Source organism: Phaethon aethereus (genome assembly GCF_964289735.1).
Source record: "Phaethon aethereus genome assembly, chromosome: 11".
Classification (NCBI taxonomy): Eukaryota; Metazoa; Chordata; class Aves; order Phaethontiformes; family Phaethontidae; genus Phaethon; species Phaethon aethereus.
Window position 1 is genome coordinate 15,941,060 of NC_138587.1, and position 21,518 is coordinate 15,962,577.

General features: G+C 34.8%; 1 protein-coding gene across 1 annotated transcript in view; it reads right to left on the reverse strand.

The window, feature by feature from the left end:
• The window catches only part of CACNA2D3 (calcium voltage-gated channel auxiliary subunit alpha2delta 3), a gene marked incomplete at its 5' end in the record, with an annotated part of 467,841 nt that overhangs the window by 216,120 nt on the left and 230,203 nt on the right, over positions 1-21,518 (reverse strand). Inside the window, one exon of the mRNA XM_082004801.1 lies at positions 17,738-17,851. Coding sequence (XP_081860927.1) covers positions 17,738-17,851 — 114 coding nt within the window. The remainder of the gene's footprint in view (positions 1-17,737; positions 17,852-21,518) is intronic.

The following is a 21,518-nucleotide window of genomic DNA, read 5'->3' on the forward strand; positions in this document are numbered from 1 at the left end:
TGTAGCAGATTAGCCAATGACATGTTTACATAAAATGATTTCTTCCTTTTTTTGAAATTTGTACAGTGCAGACAGGTGAAACGCAATGAAATTGCTAAATACATTAAAATATTAGCATCTCTCAGATTCTATTTAATTAATGTTGAGATTATGATCCAGACTGATAAATCATACGATAATTATCTTGCAGGGAGACAATTCGCTGCCCAATTTCAGAATATTCTAGATTTTATTTTAAGCACTACATTTTGTTAAGGCAGTCCAGATTTTCTTACATTTTTATTTGTATCATGGGTCTCACTTACTTTTGTAATTAATGCAGTACAATGCTCCTAAAAATATTACAACTATTTGTGATGGCAAACAGGTGTCAAATAAACTCTAAAGCTGCCTATTTGTGTCTGCCATGAAGTATATGCGTTATTTGACCACAGTTATTTGACTACAGTCACTAGAGGTGCCGCTTCTGGCAGTGTCACCGAGTGACCTGATGCAAAAGTTGCTGGATAACTACTAGAAATGGCACGACTTTCTCTTGGCAGAGAGTGCTGCGGTCAGATGGCAGCTGCATCAAGCTACAAGATCACACAGACCGTTCCATTGCAAGATCCACTCCCAACCGTGACTGAAACTGTCCTTTACAGCCCAGACTTTAGGGTTTGATGTTTCTGTCGGTCGCTGGTTCCTCAGATTGGTTAAAAAACCAATCAACAACAAAAGCACAAAAAAAGAACTACGCAAAGTTTACACAGCACAATTTAAAACTGAGACCAAATCTGCAACCATAATCAAATTTCTTCTTCCCTTTCAGAAAGAATCTAACTATTTACATTTACATTCAGTTAACACATTATAGGATAAATGTAAACACCTAACTATAAATTTACACAGTTTACAGAAAGAATTTTACAAAAGTTCCTTACTGAAATCTCATTAATTTTTCATGTATCTCTTCCAAAATTCCAAGACATACACGTACAATATAGATCAATTTTTTAAAGTTTCATTTCAAAATGTTGTTTCAGAAAATTTCTTAGAAGTTATGCCTTGAAAGAAACTTCCCTAGCAGAAAATACATCACAATCTGGGCAGTCATACACAGACAATTAAACCCATATAGCACTTTTTACTCTTAAAATATCAGTAAAATTAATTAAGCAAATTAAAAGTACAAAGATATCTGCTTATGATGGCATGGTAATTTTGCCTATGCTTCTAATTTAATAATCCAGTCTCACTCGGAGGGCAAGTACACTTTGTACTGACACAGCTCCTGTGAGTAGTTCTGGGTCTTGCAGATACCGTAGTGCTGTTAGCACTTGATAAAATATTAATGTGGGAATGAACACCAGGTTCTTTAGCCACTCAACAACACATTAATAACTCACTCTGGAGAAAGGCAGAAAAGACACATGTTTTGTTGAGCCACTTTCTTTTGGGAAGGCTAAAGCCATACATTACCAGAAAAAAATAGTTCATTAGTAGTGTTTTTAACATACCTATATGGCTTGCTTTACATTACTATTCCCTTATGGCTATTAAATGTTCCAAGATTTAAAAAGCAGCAAACTAAACCATAACTAAACCAGGCGTTTATGCATCTATTTCTCACTGAATGATGGCAAGTTATCTACATTGTTTTCTGCAAATCTGTGTGTTATTTCACAGTTTACTATCTGTTTAAGGATATATCCTATAAAAAGTTATCCTAATATAAAAAATACAGAACATAGCAACATTGAATGCTGAAAGTTATTAAATTTCCTTCTCACTTGGCTTTTATGTTGATTTCCAGTGATTTAATAGAGAATATGCCTTTTCAAAATGCTTTTTCACTGATACACTGCATCATGTATGTCTCTTGGACAGGTAATATGGCATCAACAGTTCAGTGCGAACGCGAGCAAATTACAAATTCTCCTTATAAGTAAAAATAAATGGTTTGTTTTTAAAAGCTAAAGATAACCTTAATAGAGTCTCTTCTCCACAAGGTGAAATGAAAATTTAAGAATCGTCCTTTTAGTTTTCAACTCAGTTTCTCGCAGAAGTTCAGCCCTATTTTAGGGTCATGGCTTCCCAGAGGTAACACTAGTGAGCATTTAGCTTCAGAGATACCAAAGTTTTTACAGTGCCCCTTGCAGCAGTGAAGGAACAATTTGCATGAAACGCCTCCAAAATTTATAGTCAACTACTTTCCTTCCCAGGATATTCTGGAGTACTGTGCACCTGTATAATTAGAGATGCAGCAGTTGCTGTATCCATCTTGTGCAGAATGTGTACACAAAGGGACAATAATATTATGTTTGTATGAATGCAGTAAAGGATCTTAACTTCACCAGGATGTGAAGCCCATCTGCCATTTTCCTCCTTCTGTCTGCACAACAATACCATACTGCCACCTTCCACCATTGACATCTACCAGGAAAACCCTCTCAAAAAATCAAACAAAACAAAAACAAATCGAAACTAAAAATAGATGACAGATGGCAACATTACCATCCCTTCGAAGCTGAGGTCAAGTTCCACTTTTTGTTTTCCCCCTCCTCAGCAAAAGCAGTTCTGGTTATTTACACAATACAAGCACTTGCCTACTGTGTTCATCTCCTTTTCCTAAGCACCCCAGTGGTTTATATCATGCAGACATCCTGTCCATCCCTGCTAAACAGTTAGTCTTAAAGGTAATACTTTGTAGTTATGGAAGTGAGTGTCTGGCACAGAAGAGCATATCTAAAAGTGTGGCACAATACTTACCAGAGTTCCCTAGATGGATTGAGGAGACTGATGGAGAGATTCACATTTTTTAAAAAGGAATTTGCTAATTCCCTTAAAGGTTCAGTATTTGTCAACTGAGAAGTTTGTTCTGGCCGGTTGGCAATGATTAATGACTGTCATCTCCTTGCCTGGGAGAAGAGACACCATTCTGAGCAACCTTTGTGGAGGCTGTGAAGGAGATGGGGGAGGAAGACATTCCCTACATCCTTGCTGCTGTGTGACCAAAAATGGACCGACCTCAGTCTAGTCATGTGTGCTAAACATGGGGAAAGTATGTGAGGATTTTATTATGAAGCAAACTAAGATTTGGAAAATTACGCTTATTATTTCCTATTGCTAATGCAAGCAGAGCACAGTCAAAGACTTTGAGTTTCACCTTTGAGTACAACTGAGCATTGTATATAACACTGTTATAACCGCATGGAAAAACCCACCAATTATATTGATCTAATAGCTTATTAGATGTCACTCTTGCTGCACACTAATGTAGAGCCAAGTGCATTTTTCTGGCTGAAATTGCACAAAGATGACGTACCACAAAGGCATCCTCAGATGTCTGGCTCATTGCTAGTTTCCATACATGACCTTTTAAGGAGAATTTAGGTCAGCCTAAATAAAACAGTTTGTTTCAAAATGGGGTGCCATATGTCAAAATGTACTTAGTCAGCCAGTATAATTTTTAGCCAAAAATTCAGTATTATCAGATAGGGTGCTAAAATCTCTGTACTCACAATTTCCTCATGCTGTTTGTGTACACATTTGAATATTTTGCACAAATTTGGTTTTGGTTGCTTAAATGAATCAAAATATTAAACATACTATCATAGTTACTAGAATACCGATATCATTGTTTGTTGAAATCATTCGTAATACTGCTAAGTTTCCATTATACTTTCTATGGACTAAATTCTATCACCCTTTTTTTTCAAATTCTAAACACTTCCACTTACTAGATAGATATTGTGGGTACTACTCATCATGAAATCCACGATAAACCAGGGAGGTAGTCCCAGAATAGGAGATAACTCCCATTTTGACATGATTGTACTGACCCAAGAAGGCACCATAAACTACCTCTAGCTAAGAAAAGGAAATCTTATTTCACAAGGCAGCTAACAGATCCCTTTGTCTTTGCAAATATTCCCCCCTGTGTAGGGGACAAAAAGAGAAGGAAACTCCTATTGGTTCCTTAAGTAGAGCTATTTTCTAAATTCTTCTAGCAGAGAGGAACACAACAGTATTGTTATACTGATCAAATCCCAGGCAGTGTGTGCTGCCCACATGCCAGAATTCCAGGGACAGCTTGGCTGAGAGCACAGATTTTCTGGTAAAACGAGGCAAACCCAGCTAGGATAGTGGACATCCCAAACATCTGACCCAACAGAGACAGAAACACCATACTGAAAAAGTCTGAACTCCCCTGATGAGTATTCCCCAACACATCACACGAAATTTTCACATCCTCGTTAATCCCTGCCTGCCACACAATGGCACGATGCTGCCACCGGCTATGTTCCCAACACTGCACAGAACAAGTGCAAGTAGACACTATAACCTAGGAACACAAGTAGTGGGGGAATGAGGGGAAAATAACGTGGTCCCAGTAAACATCCATATTCCTTCCTGAATGGTGGGCTGATTATGCCTTTTCAATACAATATAAACCATAGGATCAGATTCAAATTCTATAGAAGAAAACACTGGGAATCTCAGACTATCCATACTCCCTAGACACATTCTGTGGTCCCCACTCAAAATTGCCAGCAATACAACTGCAAAAATGCTATGCTGATGGTGCTCCCACAAATTGGTGACTGATGAGGGATGCACCTTTTTTTAATTGTAAGCGACAAGAAATGGACAGACCAAAAGATAATCTAACCATAGCCATTTTTGCACAGAGGATGAAATTCATCTTCCATGAATTTTTGTGCCTATAGAACTAGATAGTGTGAATATTTGATGAAAACCCACCCCATAAATGTGATGTAAACTTAGCCAAAACGAATGTTTACAGTTTTCACCCATCTCTACCACAGATGTTTCAGTATTTAGACAAAACTCTCATTTTATGGAAAATTCAGCCATTTCTTTTTCACAGTGAGCAAAACTAATCAATGTATACTTAGTTAATTTCACTCTTAGAGATTAAGTTAATAGAATATATGAACTGCCTAGGGATTTTTCCCTTCATTTGTAAAAAGAATTGGAAACAACTGCACACCTACCGTAGGGCAACTGAAACAGTAATTTTCAGGCTGGTAAATGTTTGTATACACTGCAAAATCTGGGGAAAGTAGGCACCTCAAATGAGGCAGATTGGAATGTTGAACAAGTGACATACTGCAGCTAACCTATAACCCAGCATTATACGATGAGTACTTCATGTACCTGGGAGCATAAGGCACACTGGAAAGGGAAGGTCAGCTGCAGCCCCAAATTTTATAATCAGTTTGTTGGAAATCATATTCAGTGGCAACAGCAGCCCACAGCTTGGCAACACTCTTCTTCCAGGCTTGCACATATTGCTAATTCACTGCTCTCTGTAGCCAGCCTTCCATGCAATAACACAGAAAACTTTTCCCAGAAGGAAAGAAATCTGTGTACGATGGTCTGAGAAATCCCCTTTTGATTCCCATTTCATTTACACCCTCTTACTTCCTTCCCTCTACTATTCTTTCCATTATCCCTTTTCCTTGTACTTTTCGGCATGATTTTTTACTCCTGGAAAGTCTACTAGGCAAATGGATCTAGAAAATAACAGAAGTGAACTTTCAGATGGTCTTCCATAATTTACAATATGTTGCACCTATTCCTTTTTTGCATAAGTTTGTTTATTATTTGGGGAAGAAAAAGTCTATGGATAACAGGAGTTGAAAACGTGCTCAGTTTTCTACCTGGCATACTGAATATATATTTCAGTTTATTTATTGAAAAAGCATTTTTGTTTAGTAAGAGTTAAAGATTTAGACTGATCCAAAGTGACTGAAATATAAATGATTAATTGAAGGACCAATATTATTCTATCTTTTGTCTTTATACTTAGGAAACATTCTTCATGGGATTACTAATATCTTGTATTATTAAATCAACTAAAAACCAGAGACAGACCATAACTGATACTACCGTAGACATTATTAAAACCCCAAAAATTCTCCTTCATCAGAGGCTGAAAAAAAATAGAAAATTCTTGGAATAACTACTGTGTTTCACAAATCCATCATATTTTGTTCTTACCAAGAATGATGCCCAGGAGCTTGCCTAGCAGATATGTTTGTTGTCTCCATTCATGCACACTTCCAAATATTCCTTTAGACACATTGACAAGAGAACAGTCATCTTTCTGAAGGTGTTTGTGACAATGTTTTTCCTCAAACAAGGGTAACTCATTTCTATTTCTTTTTTAAAATAGGTGAAGTGAACATAAAAATGTTACCAGAAGTTGCTGAATATTTTCAGATCCTATTGAAGCATAAGAGATATGGAAGTTGACTGTACAATTTGCAAGGCACACAATTTTCCACAAAAATAAACCCTAAGTGGCTTCTGTCTTGAATTGTCCAGAAAAGCCAGAATTAAAAAACAAATTCCTATTTTATATTCAGTAGACTTCTCCCTCTCTTTCATTATCTCTCTCTATACACATACATGAAAATCCACAAAATTATTGGGTTAAACAAAGGTATGCTTCCAATCTCTCTTCCTCAAAAAAAGGCCTGTTCCAGGTATCATAGGCTCTGTAGGTGTTCTATTTTATGAACCTCAATGTAACAGACATTCCAAAATGTTTTACAAATAACTACTTATAGCTGCTTCTATTTTCATAATGACATGCTGAACAGCAGCCATTGAGATATACACTTTAGTACTACAATGGATTTTAAAGCCTTCTTCAATAACAAGTCCCAGATGATTCAAAATCCTACATGTTTTTTCAAGATATGTCTAATGACATAAGATGGCAGAATAAGGACTTCTGTTTTCTAACAATGCACTCAATTCATCTTTAATCCAGCAAAAAAGTTTCAAGAACTCATAAAGGGAAACCTCTGTGACTGAGCTTAAATCTTAACAGAAGTCAGCATACAAGTGTTATCCCACAGAAACAGAACATATTTATTCAGATGTGCAAACCTCATTCTGTCAGTTTTGCAGAGACAATTATGGTAAGGGTAGTAGAGAGGATTATGAGATGATGGCATTTAGAACGTCATAGAGAAGAATAGGTTTTTATCAGTTTTGCAGCAGATGTCTGCACGTGGGAAAAGAACAAAAAAAGTTAAGTCTCCAGAGACTGCGATGTTTTTCAAAAGTCTCAGAATGTAGTTAATGCTGTTATGCCAGTTTAGTAAATTAGGTATAAATACAGTGAGATAAACAAACAGTACACTCTAAATGGGCATTCTATAAAATGCAGAACCGCTAACACAGTTAAAGATTCAACCACTCAGAAAGAATCAGCAGACCCACAACAGAGTTCTAAAGATGGGATTGTTTGGATAACTTGTTTAGTTCTTAATTCAGTAAAGCACTTTAATGTATGCCTGAATCCATTGCTTTGGTTAGCAGAGATGTAATAATTCACATATGTAAGCGCTTTGCTGAAATGAATACTAACTACACATATATGATCTCCTGCATGTAATGAATCTTCCGTAATGTCTTGATATATATTGCATGTATTGCGGGATTGTTCTATAGCCAGACACCACGAAGGATAACAGAGGTACTCTGGGAAAATGGTATATATGAATAATAATTTCATATAAACAATGTCTGTTATACTTCCAAACCAGAGAATTTGGCCTCTCTGAGCAAAATTAGCAAGAAATACCATTTACTATATGTAATGGGACGCCAGCAAGAGAATACTACACCAAACATTTAACTTCCTCCCTTTGTAACATTCCCTTTCCAAACATCTCTTGAGATTTGATATTTAAACATGCAATTTACCAACCTTCTCAACTTAATGTAAATATCCAACAGAAGTTAACTTAAAGCCTTAGTATGTAACGAAACAACACACTATGGCTTATTTGAGTTCAGTGAGAGTTATATAAAATAGAAATATATGAAGATGTCATTAAAGGAAAAGTGATACAGGAATGAACTAAGAATGGATCATATAAACTAGGTAGAAAAATAGTTCAGTACTCAGATGAAAATGTCTGAAAACAGTTACGCTTTGTGCAGGTCTATAGTTTTCCACAGTACTTACCAATTATTTACAGGCTGCTGGAATTGCCATACCTCATTGGACTAGCAATGAATCTGACCTATTAGTTAGGAAAAGACAATAACCAATTTTCCTGTTTAAGACTCACCATTGTACTCTCTCCTCTACCTGTATTACTGCATGTAACCGTTAACATTCTTGTTAGTCATAAAAATATCTTTAATCCTACTAATGCTTGTCCACTACATAATAGTGTGTTTGATTCAAGCTTAACTTTGTATTTAAAAAAAAGAAAAAAAAAAAAAAAAAGAATATTGAAATTTTATTGCAGTGTATTCTAAAAGCTATACCAGAGACCTAAAACATCATAAGGACAGCTTTTTAAAAACTTACTCCAAAATACATATGACATTTTCCCTCTTTTTGTCGGTAGAATCAGTGAAAAGTTTTCACTTAGTATCTTGTGCTCTATAGAACAGAAAGTACCTGTAAAGCAAGCAGGCTTGTAGATCTACTATAACCTTATTTCAGGCTATAGGCGAAGGAAGCAGAGATGACAGAGCAGAACCCAGGCTTTGTCTCTTTTCACCAACTTATTTTTCACCAAGGCTTTCCTGTAATGTTTAATATAGATTCAGATAATTTCAACAGCTTCCAGAAGCCAAACTTTAAACATGTCCAATTTAGGAAGATAGTCAGTCCATCATCATCATCATCTTTTTTTTTTTTTTTTTTAACTATTAGTCCAGATTAACTGATTGGAATACTGTATTATCTCTTTATTGTCAAATGCAACCAAATCAGTTTCATATATACAGCTATGGTCACCTTTTTGTTGGTGGGTTACTCACAATTAACAACACACATTCTTGACATTTTACAGAGACTGTAGAAACTCATCTAAAATAGAACAGCTCTGACAGTCTTCAACATCTCTTTTCTGCCTCTTGTGTTTAAGTAAGAAGATGCATACGTTATAAAGAGAAGTAATTAAAAACAAGCAGACTATGAACTGTATCCTAACTTTTAAACTGAACAATACTGTAATTATACCAAACCAGACAAACTAAAACACAGTTTTTTATCATGCTGTTGAAGAACTTCAAGAAAGAAATGATCTCACTATTTCCTTAAGTAGATGACATAATTCTTCACAAAAAAACACTACCTCAAGAATAGACATAGTCCACAGAAAGAAATGGGCATATTTGTGCAATTAACATGCCTGCTTTAACTGTCTTGCTTCTGGCATAATAACCCCACAAAGATATTTTTTTTTTAAATTAAGACCTTACAGTACTTCAAATATCAGGTCAGGTTTTATTATATTCATTTTCTGGATAGTAAACAGAATCCATAAGGTATCAGGTTCTTATTGTGATATTTAGTTACAATGCTTTGGTCTCTCTTGTTAACAACAGCTTTCAGCTACATGTTTCAGTGATACGGAGTTTATGCCAGATGCAAATAGTGATTATTTGTAGTCATCTAGGCACATTTTATGTACACATATTTTATCTTAAATTTTGGAACTTTTTATGTCTACATACACTATATAAAAATTAACTTCTTTTTCACAAGCAAAAGTAATGATTTTTATGATATTGATACTCATGAGTTCCCAAAAAATATTTTGGACAATCTATTTCAGATTCTCCCTTTCGACTGCCCATTGTTTATAAGATACTCTGTATGAGTCATCGTTAATTTATTTTTGTATCTATTTCTGATTACATGACAAACATTAACAGGGTAATGGCACTTTGGATATACATTTACATTGTGTATAAATGATCACCCCAACTAAAATTCTTAAAACATTCAGAAAGGATTAGCCACTGTATGATTCTAGCCAACCATATAACTCTGTATATGAGAGGCAGTAATCCTTCCTCTAGCAATCCACATATACCCTGAGGATAAGATTCAATTACCCTTATCTTCACAAAAAACATCTCCCCACTTTTTGGTTTTAAGCAGTGCAGAAAAAGTTTCTTGATGGCAAATTAAATTGATATTGACCTAGAAAAGAATTCTTAACTACTTTGATTGTCATATTAAAGAATAAAAGTAGAACTACTAGTGACCAATTCGTAGACAGCGTTTTGGTACTTCCAACAAAAAGAAAAAAAAAAAGCACTGAATCAGAAACCTACCTGCCTCTTTTTCTCTTTAAAAGGGAGAACTAATAATGCAGAAGAAAATAATCTTTTTTAAAGCTCCTCCTCCCCACCCCAAAAAACCCCCATAACCCCCACACATACATAAAAAAACCACCAAACCCACAAACCATTGCAGATGGGGCAGAAAACTAGGACTAGAGCGTTTCTGTGAGCAGTTGCTTCTCTGTATCTCCAAATCAAGAACTTTTGTTCAATCTTATACCCCATCTTTCATCATACTGCAGGAGTGCCTAAAAAGATAGCTAATTAACATAAGTTACATCATAGCTTGAAAGGCCTATAAAATGTCAGGACCATCTTTTGTTCTTGAGGTAACCAGTAATAAAGCATACAGTTTGTGTAGCAGTAACAGCATCCGCCTCTAAAGTACTTTTTAGAAAAAAAAAAATCAATTTAGTAATAGCCAGACAATATTGTACACAAGACGTTCAATTTGCTGTACTAACGTTCCATGTTGCCAATGTCAGCAGGTTCCTAAACTACACAGACTTGGTTAAAAATCTGCAGAAAGGTTTGTAACCTTGTAGATAGCAAACACGATGAAAAAGATGATTTGTCAGCAATGCAATGCCACAACACAGCTACTCATTTTCTTGTAGCCTGTTTTCACAGCATCCACTTGATTTTGTTTGTCTTTAGGATAGTTTTCAGACAAAGGAAAAAGTGTCATGTTTTCATCTTCCTTTGTTGAAGGAGGTTAAGGAAAGCATTCTTTCCTGTCCTATGGCAGAATCTATATGTTTGGAGAATTTTACATATACCCAAAGCTCAGACTTTCACTTCTTATACAGCAGTTGAATCCAATAAATTGTTGGTTGTCTTCAAACTCACTAAATAGATTTCTAGTGAAAAAAATAAGATGCAGAATTATTGAAATTAAATATTTATTTCAGAGATCTTCAATATAAATGAGCAGATTGAAATAAAGGTCGATAGTGACCAGGTGACCACTAGTCAACAGTAATGACCAAGTATTATCTTAAGTATTTAAGAAAGCATAATGCTATATATTACCAAATGTACTACAAATATTGATTCTGTGAAAATATGCATTTAAGTCCCACATAGCTACGGAGTTATCAACTGATTATTGTTGTTTGCAAATACAGTATATTATTATGATATCAAATTTAAACCCATCAAATTTTGAGGTGCTGATGTCTGCATTCAATTTTAAGTATTGTATGTAGACCCAGAGACCTTCCAGACTGTGAAATAAAGCAGATGCAAAAGCAAGTATAAATACTGAAGTAATGGAACTATTTATCTTGTAATTTCAACAGTTCTGTTCAGACATAGGTGGCATTAACTGTTAGGTCTTTCTGTGTCATAATCATTTAGCAGTAGGAATAAAGGTGATATTGCAGTTATTCTTGATATTTGCCCTACTTAAGTCTTAGCACTGATAGAAACCATCTTAAATCTCTGCCTTCTTGTAATGGTTCAGAACCAGAAAGAAAATATTCCTCTCCCACACAAAATGAACTCTCTCCAGAGCCTTCAGAATAATAGGAAACAGAGAGATGAAGTTTTATTGTCATAAGTGAAACGCTGCAGAGTAATGAATAAGGTAACTGAATGTGGGGGTACTTTTAACTCAGGTTTAAAAAAATAAAAAGAGAAAGCAAGCATGAATTCTAGAGTACAGTCATCCTTCCTTCTTATCAAGAGACAAAATTCAGGAGAGACTTCTGGACTGTCTAGCTGGATTTGATTCTAGAAAATGAGGACATTTTAGGTGGGATTTTGTTTTCCATTTCACTTTGCTGAGTAGTGAGGGATTATTGCTTCTGGTTTTGCATGTATCTACCATAGCATATAGGCACTTCAGACAATTATGAAAGGAAATGCTTTTCAGGATCAAAGGACAAACCTAAAGGAAAGCATATAGCTGAACTGATTCAATTATTTTTTTGCTTTCTTTTCCAGATTTTGCTTGTGGTACAACATCACCAAGTGAAGAGCTCTCAGGCTAAGGGAGCAGAACATTCATTTCTGGATGTTGCAAGTCACCACAGCTCACAAGGATGATATCCTCCTTGGCCACTTAATGAGCGTGGTATCAACCCATATGAAAAAGGAATACAAGAAGACTGAATCCAAACTGGAATTTCACAAAAATATTTGCTTATATACTTCATTATGTACCTATTTCCCCTTGATCTCAGTGGGATTTTAGACTCTGCCCTGAAACGTGGTCATTGAAGAAATGCTTTTGGGCTTCTCCAAAACAATGAGGAGATGGGCTTTATAGAGGTATAGAACTTGATAGCCACATAAAAACAATAGGGAAAAAGAGGAGAGAAGACAACCCATGCTGTAAAATATACAGGCAATTGGTCATTTTAGTCAGTGGAGGAAAAGGATCATGAGACTTCATGGAGTTGTTGGTGAGTCACTACGATTTTAAAGTGTTTCCTCATGCATTTATACAAAAGGATTTACTACATTATTTTCCTTTGCAGCGTCACAACATACTGAGAACAGTCTTGTTATATTTAAAATGTCAAAATATGTTAAACATTATTTAAGTAGATACTTTCCATTGCAAGTTTATTAATTTTCAATTAGTGACTAAAATGGCTTTCAACAGAGAGCATGACAGGGCTTGAAGCTCTGATAATGTCTCTGATCTCATTGTAATTTCATTTTTAGATGTGCTATAGCATTTCAGCAACATTTACAAGGTTAATCTTCCCGAATTTTCCATGAGCTACGTCCTGGAGTTTTCCAATAGAGAGGAAGAAAGATTGTGTTATTTAAGAAGAGACACTTAGTGGTACTACTTTATGGGAGCAAACCTGAAGGGCTATCTTTTCCTGTAGTCGTGTCCATTTTCCTGCTCCCCTGCTCCCAACAATGTCTTTTCATGCTTTTAAATTAGAATAAAGTACCTAGTGAAATATATAAGTGCAGTATTTTTCTTAGTTTCTAATAGTGCATTCAGATATAGTAATAGAAGCAATAATATACAGTAAAAACATGACACTGTTCGAACTGACAGCAAAAAGAATTGCAACTATATCATAGTTCTAATTGTAAACCAACACTTTCTTGGTACTATATTTTTTTAAAATACTTTTTTCTGCTACATGGTGAAAACGTGGGCTTTTATATGACAGTGTAGATGGATTTACTCTTGCAGATTAATTGTTCTCTTTTTGGTATTTCATGTGGCAGAGCTGGCATGAATGAATTACAGAAACTTGAAAATAGTGAATGTAAGTTTCATGAATGAGAAAAATTATGTACATGGCATATACTCACTTATAATGTGTGAGAAAATAACTCCTTAAGGTGCAAGCTTGCATGTATAGACTCATAAAAAAGGAAATAGACATTAACAAATTAGAGTCTTAGTCATACAAAGAAAACATAGTGTGTTATAAAAATAACATCTACTAGATTTACATTTTAAGTAGCCGAAGATATTAAGAAAACATGGGGAAGTGGGCTTTTTTTGAGAGGGAGATGGGGACTCATAAAATAAACAGTAAAATGAAAGTGTTCCTTCTTTCAAGGAAACAGTCCAGAAGTTAATTTTAAATAGTCTTTTGATAGTCATAATTCTCTAGCTTAGGCTGGTGTCCCACAAAAAGAATTCAATTATTTAATTTAAGCTACGTTGGGGATTTAATTGGAGCCATGTTATTCCACTTCAAAATTACTGCAACACAATTTGTATTTAATACATTATCAGAAAGAAGCAGCTTTTTAATCAGTTGTCATGCAGAATACATCTACAATGATATGTAACAAAGTGTTCTTATCCCTGTTTACACAGTATCTTTTTTTAAAAAGACTGTCTTTTGCAAATATATAGATGGCTTGGAAAAAAGAAGAAAATATGAATTGTTATTTACATGGTAACATGTTTTCACTCTCCATTTTTAGAGATTTTCACTGACAAACTGTCAAAGCCTTCACAGTTATATGAAGAATTTGTTCCTTCCTATAAGAGAACAAGATGTTTCTGTTGCAACTAATGACAACATATTTAATATTATCTAACAGATAAAACATAACTGAAATAGATACTTTGCTGACAGGGTAATTGAGGTAAACAGAAACTTAAGAACTTATCTCAATTAGAGCTATGACTTAGTTCATCACTGCCCACCACAGTATCAATGGCAGGAAAACCATAAACAATAAAAAAGATGGCAAGGCAATGTATAGATGAATAAAGAACCAAAAAAAAAAAAAAAAAAAAAAGAGAAAAAACCACTGTGAAGTAGTGCAAACGTGTGATTTATAAATATAAAAAAAATTGCTTTGGAGAGAATAAAGATGGTGCAATGCAAAAGGAGGGGATCTTGAAGTGCACCACATGCAAAATTTTTAGGCACACTAACATTGCAAATATGTAGGATACTCTATTTTCAGTAATTCTTCCTTTCTAGAACAAATCCAATGAAGAACATGGAAAGCTCTAATGCATTAAAGCATACATATGGAAATCTCTTGCATTTTTCATACTGAAACATTTCAGGCTGAATAGCAGACAAACTGATTTGATTTCTTCCCTATATATTTTATAATATACATTGTAGAAGACTGTATAATACGTTAAATATTTTATAAGAGTTGGGTAGTATACTACATATTAAGTAAAAGCTACTAAAGCCCTAAACATCGTGTCCTTGTTAAACAAGGTAGGATTCTTCATGCTAGGCCTTTGCAGAAGTACACCCAAAGGGAAACCTGCCTTGCTGCTTATTGCAACAGCTGTGCTAAGTATTGTTATCTCAGATAGAGAGTCGATTTGCACATGGAAGATATATAGCACATGGTTTTGTGAAAATACTTAGCTGACTGTTTCAGAGAAGTCTTTCCTTACTGATGTCATATGAAAGAGAGAGTTTCCCCATGGTCTCCACCCATTCTTAAGAGAGGAACTAACTTCACAGTACAAGACATCAGAGGCACATCCTTCTGAGAGATTCTGTAAGCCTCCTTAGACATCAACATTTGCTAGATAAAGCAAAATGTTCTCATGGAACATTTGAGAACTTAACAACTTAAATCAGATAATATCCCATTCAATAGGAGAGGAAAGACTGGCCACAAAACTTTTTTTTTTTTTTTTTTTTAATACTTCTAAGCCTCCTTTCCAGTGGAACAAAATGAGTTAGGTTTTCATAAAACAGGGCTAATGCTAGCCTACAATGTCACTCAATCATATCAGAAGTGGAAAGGAGAAAAAATTAGTGGCAGGGGGAAGGTGCCAGAAATACTGATTGAAGCTCCAAAGATAATTTAGATTCAGTCATATTCCTCATATCTTCTATGTAATTTGTTTATATTTTTGTATTGCATAATGAAAATTCTTCATACATCATCTGATCATGGAATTCTTAAACCATTACAAGATTTAATTGACTAAAGTGTTAAGAGTAAATATTGAAGCCCACAGATGACATTAACTCTTCTCAGACCATTTCTATGGGGATACAAATGTATGCAAATATCTGGGAATTACTCAAAATAAAGGAAGAAAAATTCTGTTGTTTATAAAAATTTGCAATCTGAAGAAGCAGCTATTAAAATAATAATTTCACAATCAGGTTATAGTTGTCTTATTTCCAAATGCTTTCTGAGAGAACAAGTGTGAATACAAAGCAGGATTTAAGAGATATATTGAGATCATATTACTACCAGGCATTTAAATGAGCACAGCCAACTGATAAAATCTTAAGCCATATAATATTAAGGATTTATGCTCATTTACTTCGGAGAAAAACATAACATATGACCTGTCTGATAAAAACAGAATATTTAAATATCTGAAAAACAAGCTACAGTTCAAGTATGTTACTGTTTCCAGAATTATTCAGTAATTTCAATAGACAAATGTATTTTATAAAGACCTAACTTTCCAAATGTCTAATTACTCCACAGAAAATCACTAAAAGCTTCACCCCTGAAGAATCACCCAACTTCAACAATAAATACTGAATAAGAAAAGGCAGGAGATATTTTCATGCAAATAGCAACAATAAATAATCTCAGTGAAATGCACTAAAGAAAAGTAGGGAGACAAATACCAAAGGTCATGTATTCTCCTCTGACTTGCAAATAGTTGATCACATTTCAAGGAGGTATTTCTTGTATGTCACAGAGTAGAAACAAATATTTCTCATATATTTCAGCAATATTGCCATTGTCAATTGAGATGTGACCCAACAAAGTACAATAAATACCAGAATGGACAAATTCTGACATCCAATGGAACTTCTTTCACAAGATCTAGTTCTACATCTTAATGCATTAATTAAATATTGAACTTCCTCATCCCTTCCACTACACAAAGGCTAGCATCAATTCACACAAAATGTGCTACAGGTTTCCTCAGAATATTTGCAAATACCGATGCATCCTTGCATTCTTTTAAATATGACAGACTTCCTGGCATGTCTTGGTAAAATGACAAAAAGTATTAACTTTCTTCTTTTAGAGAACGAAGTTACATAAAAAGAGTGAGCAAGGTATTTGAAGAGAAAAATAGATCTTCAGATTGCAGTTAGTTATTGCTCTACATTCTCTGAATAAAAACCTCTTAACCAACAGAAAGCAGAATAGTTGTATGTCATTTTTAGTACATGAAATGACAGCAATTAACATAATGTTATCAGAAGATCAGTAAAAAAATCTCCCATTTTTTCTTACCCACTGATTGCTAAGAGATTAGGTTAATTCAGGTAAACAAGAAAAGGGAGAACAGAAAATAAATGTAACTTTGTAAATGAGAGAAATGTGACTAAAAACAACAAATCAAAACTACTACTGTTTTTCACAGAATACTGAAACCCCATGCAGAACACATATTAATCAATTATTTGCTCAAATTGCACTTCAAAGAGCAAGGTTGTTGCTTCCACAGACATATAACAGGGCAGGTATAGCAACCTACAAAAAATCCCTAAAATAGTCCCAAAACTTGCTGTAGGAGAAAATAGGAAGTGTAGAGGGAAAGTATTTCACATCCAAACATGAGGCCTACTAGAGCTTTCTCATCAGAAAAATTCAAGTAATTTCTGCACTACCATATAACATCCATGTGTTGTTATATAACAAGGAATGTCATTCTGGGCAAATTTCTTTATACAGATCGATTGAACCAAATACATTTTTAATAAAATCTCACCAGTTGCCAACTCTACCCCTCACTGACAAACAAAGAAACTAATAGTACTGAGTACTACAACTGCTCATTCTCCAGTCATAGTAAACTGTTCACTGTCTGCAGTACCACGACAATACACCTCTTTAGCTTCAAAAACATCAACTTATTAATGAGCATTTTAGGAGAAAGAAGAGAAAAGTTTTTTCATGTTTAATGATGTCCCACAGGGGAAGTATTATATAAGGGTCAAAAATGTACCCTAGAAGGAAATATTTCCTTAATATCTTATCATCCTAAGTTCATTACTGCAGTAAAAGGCCATCTCTATGCCTGAGCAATATCACATAAGCATCATTTTTGTCATTAGAAAGATTGTTACTGACTTTTCAATAGGCATATACTTTTTAATAGGCATATACTTTATACTGGATATGAAGCTTTGGGTTTTCCATCAAGTAAAGGTGATCACATACTTACTTTTCTGTCTGGCCAATTATATTTTGCAAATATTGTATCGTACGTGTCCACAGCTCCATCAGTAATCAACATTATGGCTTGGCTGCAAATACTTCCTTGTCCTGTGTGATTGAACTGTGAAAGGAAACAGTTATTTAGTTACAGCACATTCTTGTTAGACGAAGACAGATAGGATTGCACTGGATAAACATGGATCTTGTCAAACCTCCAGCATGCTTAGAAGTAGGTGACAAAGTCTCAGGTTGAAAACATTTTATCATAGATATCATGTTCTTACTGAATTGTAACTTCAGTGTTACAACAGACTGAGGATTCATTATACATCCCCATTCTATCAGCTTGAAAAATGAGAAACAAACATAAATCTAGCACTTCCCCAAATTGAAAGTGTATTCCCCTGTTTTAGATAGATGATATGTATTATTGTATCTATATAGGGCTTGCTTTGACTTAAATATAATTTTAAAAGAACAAGCTACACAAAAGAAGAAAAAATGATGACTGATAATTTTCCTGGGAAGTACAGAAGATACACCACTTACAGGGAGACATATGACTATTCATATCCACTCAGGATTACATTCCATATGTTATTTTTTCATAAAATGTTTATCTGGGAGAACCAAGCTAATATTTATATATTCTCAGGTTCTCCTATTACTCGAAATAAATACATATCAGTAATTCAAGCTGTTGTACATCAGTACTCGAGCGCAAGTACTTCTCAATCAACACATCCTTTGGCGTATGCAAAGAAAGTTTCCTCGTTCCACAAATGGGGTTTTCCCCTGGTCAAAGAGCAAGTAAATTAGACTGAGTCATGACATAAGCTTTGATCTCTTGCTTCTGGAGTTGGTGCCTTAGTTTTGAATCTATGTGTCTCCATTTGCTCTTATTGCAGAATAGATTCTTATTTGTCTGTGTATTATTTTATATATTTAAGGAACTTAAGTGAAACATCTGTCTTTTAGCAAAAAAAAAAAAGCAAAGTTGGAAAATTATTTCATTTTTAATTACTCTGTACAAACACTAAAAAAAAAAACCCTGTGAAAAGATCAATAAACTGGGGCATTACACACAACTCTTTATAGATTGGGCTAACATTTGAATACATGCTAATGAATGAACAACCTCAGTTTGTTCTCTTCCTATGTAGTTTTCAGGTACATTACCAACTTTGAGGTCAGACAAGGCCTCATCCTACCACCCTTCTCTTGGTACTGAGAAAGTCAAGCAATAATTACCCTGTCCTGCCTCATCAGCCTATCTGTGATGAACAGTGCCCAAAAAAGGGTGGTCCCATCTGAGAAGTAGTATTTAAATTTAAAGGTGAATTACCTTGCAGGGACTCTGACTGCTGCTGGATTCAACAAAGTTTATTCAGAGTACTCTAGTTTGATTTGGGCTAGCAACTGCTCTGTCTTTAAGCTTTCTGCAGTCTACTTGCCCTGACATACCCGCTGTTCTCCCAAAACACTGAAAACCTTTTTTCTAGAAAAGAAAACCTTTTCTAGAACAAGGTTCCTAACTTCCAAAAATGTCATCTTTGTAGATGTGCCTGCAGTAGGAAAGGGAGTGGATGGTGGGTTTCAGCAATACTCTGTCCTTTTCTTCTGCCTTTGCATTTCTAGATCCGAGTAATCACATCCATAAATGTCATTCAACAATCATTTATACCATCTGCAGCTGTCCTCCAGATCAGTTTCCTTTTGAGCAAACAGGAACCTCAGTGAACAGTAATAGAAACATGTTGCTTAAAGAGAAACTATTGTGGATTTACAGAGTTAGCTATATTCTGGTCACTGCCTGTGTGAAAACTCGTATCTGTGATACCTGCAAGGCAGTCTATCCTTAAAATTCTTTGGTCATGACAGTTTTTCCAGTATTAACCAGACCAGAATTATTAAAGTGGGATTCCTTCATTAGTATGATCTTAGATCAAATATTTTCTCATAAAGTTACTCTGTTAAGGGATATACTCATCGTATGGACAACATATTTTGCAAGAGACAAGGTATATTAAAAGGGAAATTAATGAAGGGGGAATGCCTTTAAATATTTATTTTAAAACATAACTCTGTATGCATCTGCATTATTCTAAGTAGTTATCTATGAATATTTTGAAGAACGAGACTAAATTCAACTGCTTTGATGAGTAATATCTTCTCACATTTGCCTAGAACTTCAATTTTATTGAATAGTGAGAGTGATGAAAGTATTTTCCATAACAATAACAATGACAAGGGCCTTATGATGAGCTACAATTAACTCAGTGATTCACCAGTTAGCAGCAAAAATTTCAAAGCATCCTGACATTTACAGCATTCGGTTGTGATTAACAATCTTTGAAATGTCACAGAATTTTATTTAATTGGCTATCATTTTTTTAAAGGTAATCACTGCAAAGACTACATTTGTCACCAAAAGAGATAATTGCAGTTGTCACATGACATAGTAGGTGCCTAACTACTGTACCAAACACTTGTAAATTCTTACACTGTATAATGAACACTGCATAAGTTGATGATTGGAAAGAATTTGGAAGTGGATTTTTAAATATGCTTTTCAAAGACATCAGTATCAACCATCTCCAAGCCTGAACAGCCTAGGCAAATACTGAAAGGTAATTGCAAGGCAAAATTAGCTGTTTAATTAGTGTAACCCTTGAACCATTCTAAAATCCAACCAGAATCTTAATAGAATATTTGTGTAAAAAAAAACCCTTTTTCTTTTTCTTTTTTTTTTTCCTTGCCCCTTCCCTCTCCCCCTTCTTTTTTTTAAATGTAGACAAGACATCCTTAGCTAACCTATAATTCACAAGAATAGATTTCTGGCACATAAAGGTCACATCCTGTAGACAATACAGAAAATGGTTAGCTGTATTCTTTTAAGGAGAGATTAAGTAGCTTTTTCTCTGGCCTAGGCTGCTTAATAGAAGTTCCCAGAGACTTTGCTGATATGCCTGTATATCATGGAAAAGATTTTTATGCTGTCAATTCTGGAAGTATATATGCAAGGAGGCTTGAAGCTATTATACTCCCTTTTATAGTATAAATAGGAACAGTCATTACTCCACCTTGAATAGATCTGAACATACATGTAGCATGATCCATCATGACCTTACAGATCAAAAGACCCTCACTCATCATAGGTACACTTCAGTACATGGGATGTCAGTTCCCTTTATTCTAAAAACTATCAGCTTATCAAATGAGATTTTTATACCACATTCATCATTATAACTTCAGTTGCCTCACAGATTTTAAAACAAAACAAAAATCTCATCTCAGGTTGTCTTCCTCACTGTCTGTAATGCTTTTTTCCAATTTACATAGATTTGGAAGACTAGCATAGAAGGTCTCTTTTATTGAGGCTGGTTGCTGTTTACTATTGTGTATCTGTTTCCAAAGACTATATTAATTGCCCATTCTTAATGAACCCTCTACAAACAACCTAGAGTGTTCTTTACTTCATGCAGCTTTCCCCATTGTCATTTTTGGCATGCACCACGTGAAAGAATTAGTTTCACACTGTCTGGGTGAACATGTGGGCAGTGGGTGAAGATCTTCATCTTTTCATTTTAGGATATTATGCCCGGAAAAGGACTGATCAACATCGTGCTTCAAGGTGAATACGAAGGAATTGGAACCATTAGTTAACCTAAGATCCTACAGTATAAAGGCAGGCACACTTATCAAGTCAAACCCTTTAGAGAATATTTTGGTTTGAGGTCTCATTTGCAAGGTACATCCTTCAATCAAAACACAGTTTACTACTTACT